General features: G+C 41.7%; 1 protein-coding gene across 2 annotated transcripts in view; it reads right to left on the bottom strand.

The window, feature by feature from the left end:
• IGF2BP1 (insulin like growth factor 2 mRNA binding protein 1) overlaps positions 1 to 5,887 on the bottom strand; it is a 35,451-nt gene extending 29,564 nt beyond the window's left edge. For both annotated transcript variants that reach the window (XM_006924770.3, XM_006924771.3), the window contains exons 1-2: positions 5,710 to 5,887; positions 4,496 to 4,556 (exon numbers count right to left, since the gene is read on the bottom strand). In XM_006924770.3, the coding sequence (XP_006924832.1) occupies positions 4,496 to 4,556; positions 5,710 to 5,884 (236 nt within the window). In that variant the 5' untranslated portion in view covers positions 5,885 to 5,887. The remainder of the gene's footprint in view (positions 1 to 4,495; positions 4,557 to 5,709) is intronic.
• Between the last annotated feature and the right edge of the window lie 6 nt (positions 5,888 to 5,893).

The following is a 5,893-nucleotide window of genomic DNA, read 5'->3' as shown; positions in this document are numbered from 1 at the left end:
GATTTTCCAACCCAGGACTAACTCGTCTGATTTCTCCAGTCTCCCCTGCTGCTTTTTCCCCCTCTTTTTCTCTTCTTAACACTCCCATCCCAAAATCTAGGCTGTACTTTATGGAAGGCATTAGCCACATTTTAAGAATCATTGAAGAGGATGAGGGAGAGAGAACAAGACTGAATTTAAATTCTGAAAGCCGGCAGAATGTCTGTTCTTCCAACGCCTTTGGTTCATACATTTATTCTAATAACATCACCACTACTGCCACCCTACACACAAAAAACAACAGAGATATAACCAGTACATACCTCTTCAACAGAAATCCCTGAACTTCAACAAAAAGCACTTGGTGGTCCCCCCTTTTCGCTCAACTAAACCAGATCTAAATATTTTTAACGTTTTAAAATTGTATACTCACTAGCCCATCTCAATGGTATCTTTGTCAAGTGGCTGTTACACATTAAAGTCTGGAATAAATAAATTCAAAATAAGCCTTAAAAGTACCCAAACACAAAATAGATTCAAATGACATATATTTAGGTAATTTAAGAAGATTAGACTCTCAGACCTTTGAATAAAAATTCTTCCAATGGCTAATATCATATATTTATCTCTAAAACATAAATAATTATAAGAATGTTTTGCTCTTTTTTCACCAAAAGCTGTGCCATTAAAACTTTACATATGGAACTATATTTTGAATGAATTAGTGATGGGAATTACAAATTCTTCCCCTTCTTTAAAGTTCTCCATCTGAGAAACCAATGGAGTAAAATTTCTTCTACTTTGAGTCAGAAAATAAAGGGTTCTGAAAACCTACAATTCTTCCAAAAGATAGTCAGATATCACTGTCCTTAGTAAAGGTCTTGAAATACTGAGCACTAATGTGACAAAGATTTCTCTAGCAGTGAAGAAAACTTAAATTATGAATTTGTAAAGCTTACTTTCTAGGTGGAAATTAAAATTGGGGAGAGTGAATTGATTTCCACGTTTCCTCCAACTAGTGCAAAAAATTTTAAGAATCAACCATTTTTTAACTTAAAGCCCCAAAACTCACCTAATATTCATTAAAAAAAAAAAAAACTTCTTTACTAAAAGTGTCATAAACTGTTTCTACTTTAAACTTACTTGTTGAATACTTAACTTGTTGAAAGATACATCTGACAACTACAATCACTAAAGCAAGCCTGACAGTCTTCCTACTATAGTACTTTTTTTCCTTTGTTGTTTTTTCAGACATTCCCTTATTTCTTAACCACTCTTATAATTCATATTCAGCCCATAAAGAACAATTTTCTCTAAAAGCATACCCATTTCTGAAGGCAAAATTTTTTTGCTTGTTTTGAAAACATTTAGTGATCCAATTATTTCAGAACCTCCACAAATCACTTAAAAATAGTTTTGCTTTTTATAAGGCATCTTTTACAGAGGTTTTTAAAGCAGCTAACTTTAGAAATTAAACTGTAAAATCAGAATGTTTGAACACTTTCTCTTTTGAGAGTTCTTAAACTTAGAAGGCTATGTTGGAAATTTAAGGTAAAGTGTTAGCCCATCTCATTTTAAGACAAGAGAAAAGAACCACCGTTAACTTGTCTAAGGAAATCAGGTCTTGAACCTGAATACATTTCACCAAGAAAAATGTGGTACATCTCTTTCATTTTTTTTTAACAGCAACACCTTTTATTTTGATGACACCAGTTGACAGTAAGTATGCTATCTTTAGGTCACATTCCTCTAGAAAAAGGCATACACAGTGGCAAATGAAACAAAAGTTTAATTCCCTTAAAAAGCAAGTCATTTCCCAAAATAAACAAGACTCACTAAGATGGTATCTCTTTACCTTAACTACTCTTATGTCTCTCAAAACAAAACATATACAAACCCTCTTCACAACTGTTTTTAAAATGCTTTTGGTTTTACTCCTTTGTCCCAATATTTGACAGTGAATATATACAAAATCTCAACAGAAAGCTGAAATTGTTGACCAAAATTCCAACACTGTTTAAGAGGGGGTTTGAGAAGGTGCTCTCAGAAAAATTTAATGCCACTCATTTAAAAAATTCAAATTGTTTTCAGTTTAAATTCATAATGTTCAGTCTCTTGGGCTCTTAAAAAGGTACAAATTACATTTATCAAATAGATACAAAGTTAGGACAAAACATACTAATTCTTCAAAATCAGGGTTGCTCAGGTTAACTGTGATAATATCATCTTTTGTTTGACTGCCCCCTCTAAAAACAAAAACGAGTACCATTTAGCTTGTTAGGTTTTTATGAATTTCTTAGAAACATGTAAAGTTGTAATTTATTTGGAAATGATTGTATCAAGAAGTTCTCTTTCATTTTAATCAGTGAAAACAGAAGAGCACATATACACAAAATATATATGCACAGTTCATTTTGCTTAAAATATTAGTCATAATTAACTAGTTCCTGTTCTATAGATCCATGAGATTGAAAAATCCAGCTGAGAAAACTTTTCAGACAGACTAAAAACACATACCACAATATGCTTCCCCAAAGAACACAAAATGATAGAGCATACTGACTTCACGAAAACAAACTTTCTTTTTTTAATCCCAAAACTTCAAAAATTGATTCATTCTAGAAAAATGAAGTGCCTTTTCACCACCACCCCAAAAAAATAAAATAAAACACAACTGACTCAATGTTTGTGCTCAAAAATTATTTCAGGAAGGGAAGAACGCACAAAAGATCAAATTTAATGTAGGTGTGGAAAGGCAGATTTTGTACCCACTCTTCTCACAAACCCCACCCCTTCCCAACTCAAAAGAGCTCTCAGTAATGCATTTTGGAGGGAACAAGAAGGAGCCTAAAAATGGCTTGAAACCAACCAGATGGCTTAGGAGAAAAGATCCATAAATATAGAGCACCATGAAAATTAAAATATAAATGTTTTGGGTTCCATTTCATCACATTTAGCTATTTCTCTTGCTTTTCACTACATTCTCTTTAAAAATTAAACCATGCTGAAGAGCAAAAAAAAAAAAAAAAAATTCCTACGTATTTTGGAATTCTAGTTATTTTGGATATTTCTCATCAACATGTTTCAAACACTCAGCTTTCAGTTCAAATGTCCACAACCTTCTCAATAAATCTACTGGTGTCAAGTGTATGTTTTTCTCTAATTCCCATCTCCAGGAAATGCTTCCAAATAATAAATAAGACTTTTTTTCTTCCTTCCGATTTGATTGCCTCTTTACCCTAACTCTAATCGCCTTTCCAATAACAGAGTATTTCAAGCACTGGAGGTTAAATCACAAGCTCTGTAAACATAGTTACAAGCCATATTGATCATCTATAGATACAACAGTTCCAAGTTATTTAAATATCTCAAGCTAAAATACTGAACAGATTTTTCCTCCTGTTAAACTTTCTAGATCCTCTTAACCACCTCCAAAAAAGCACAGCCACCCACCTCCACCTTCCCATGCTAAAAGACCTGGGATTATCCTGAAAAGCAGTAAGTTTCCAGTTGAAATGAGGGGAGAAGGGAAGTGAGATAATCAAAGACTTACTGGGGGCTGCAATATGAGAAAACTGCACTGTCAACATGTTTAAAGTCAGATTTCAGAATACAGAAAGACTCTACCCTTGAACTTCCCAGCCAGAGTTCAGTGAAAGATTTAAAATGCACCATGAATCAGATTTAGGGATAACATGACAGAGGTACCCCACTTTGCTGAAGTGAGGATAGAAAGGTACTAGGTCACACACACACACTCATGGAGAGAGTTCTAGACCCTCCAAAGAGCCCCAGCTCACAGCCTGAACACAAAGCTCTCACCCCAGATGGTCCCCTTATAACAATGGACTGAAAAAGCAAGGGTGGGGGGCGGGGGACTCCGAAAGGAGAGTACAGCCAAAGCGTTTTCTTTGCAAAATCCAGTTGGGATTTCAGGACAGACATGTAATGTGAAAGACTAGGGATAGGGGTCTAAGAAAAAACTAATGTCCTACCCTGTTGCAGAAATATAAATGAAGCACACTCATAAGAGAATTCTTTTAGGATCAGGAACTCATTTCATTTCCCTTAGGGAGTCAAAAGGTGCCCCCCACCATTCACTTAAGAATTACCGTGAGGGAAGGATGAGGGGGGAAAAAAAAACAACAGAAAATGAGGCCTGCTAGGAAGTTGCAAAAAAGTCCATGAGTCTAAACTCTTCAAGATTTTTCGCTTCCCCAGAAAAATGGCCCCACGCACCTTGAAAAACTCCACAGGCTTCTTCCCTATTTTTTTCGTTTACTTCTCCAAGTAACATCGACCCACCCCAGCCCCAGCTTATTATTTTTTTTACAAGCTGTAAACCACCCATTACAAGATCTTAGCCAATCTTCCCTCCCTGCCCCCAACATCCGGAGTTGGGGTGGGAAGGCCAGTAATGGGTTTCTTCCATTGGAGACACTTATGGACCCCTGAACACAGCCTCTCAGCGCCCACGGGCTCTCCCCGCCCGCCCCAGAGAAGAGCTCTTTCCTACCTTTGTTTTTTGGGCACCGAATGTTCAATCTCTAGGCGTTTTCCTTGCAGTTCTACTTTCCCTAAAGATTCCAAAAAAAAAAAGGCAATATAAGCGCTCGAACAGGGGTGGGGGGCAGGAAAAGGAAAGAGAAAGACATGAGTAATTCAGGAGTTACTGGGATGTAAGACCTTCCTAGGAATCCAGGCAGTGGGTTCCGCAGCCGGATGCGAAGTGATCGCTCTGAGAATAGTGGAGTCTAGATTCATTATTGTTGTTTTCTTAATTTTTGTTTTCTCCTGTTCTCGCTGAGGCTAGCTTAAGTCATGGTTCGCTCCGGGAAACCGATTAGGGAAGAGTGCGAGGATGTCCGTTGGGTCGGGCTGCCTACACGGCTCCCAGATGTGGGGAGAAGGGGCCGAGAAAGAGCCCCCGTTTCTCCCTAAATGTGTTGGGGTGGGGTGCAGAACGAAACTTTATTTTTCCGTAGAGCCAGGGAGGAGGGCTTCGGTGGCGGGGCAGTCACCTGTCGGGCTGGTGGGGAGGCGAGGTCCTGGGGGAGCGGAACGGGGTCGGCAGAGAGGGTCCCCAGCGGCCCCGGCGCGCGCCTCCCGGCCCAGCCTCGCGTCTCGGGAAGCAGCATGGCGACCCGCCGCCGCCGCGCCACCCGCTCACGCCCCACTTTCAAATCAAAATGGCTCAAGCCCCAGGCCTTGGGCGGGAGGCGGGACCCCCGCTCTCCAGTCCTGCCCGAGGGCTGCAGTCCCCACGGAAACCCGGGAGGTCGCAAAGAGAGCGAGGCCTCTTGCCCGCCTGGGAAGGCCTACGGCGGAAGGGGAGCTGAGGGTGCTAATAGGGTGGGGTTGGGGGGCGTCCAGCCTCGGATGGGGAGGGGCCGACGTGGAAATAACGCCCAGACGGGGGGCGCCTCAGTGGCGCCCCCCCACTACTGCCACTGGGGGCTCCCGCATCATTAGTGGGGGGTGAGGGGACGGCCTTACTAAACCCTACAGGGGCTGGGAGAAAGGGGCGAGAATACCCCGAATGTTTCCGCGCAGGGGTAGGGATTGGGGGTGGGGTGGGGGTGTCCTTGGAGGTGGGTGGAGGGTGGGTCCCGAAGCCAAGCCCCGCAGGCCCGTGGGAGAGCAGAGTTGGCGGGCAAGGAGAGCGAGGCGCAGGTCTCCGTTGTTTGGGGATTTCGTCGCGGTTTCTCGGGGAGGTGGGCGCACTCTTACCGGAGAAAGTTTCGATGGCCTTCATCGCCCAGTGCTCGTCGGGGCAGTCCACGAAGGCATAACCGGACTTGACCAAGAACTGGCCGCTGTAGGAGATCTTGTGCTCTGCAAACACTTTCTCCAAGTCGGCGGGGGTCACGCTCTCGTTGAGATTGCCGATGTAAAGCTTGTTCATGGTGGCGGG

This window comes from Pteropus alecto, unplaced genomic scaffold (genome assembly GCF_000325575.1).
Source record: "Pteropus alecto unplaced genomic scaffold, ASM32557v1 scaffold98, whole genome shotgun sequence".
Taxonomy (NCBI): Eukaryota; Metazoa; Chordata; class Mammalia; order Chiroptera; family Pteropodidae; genus Pteropus; species Pteropus alecto.
Note: the sequence above shows the minus strand (reverse complement) of the source record. Positions and strands in the feature narration are given on the sequence as shown.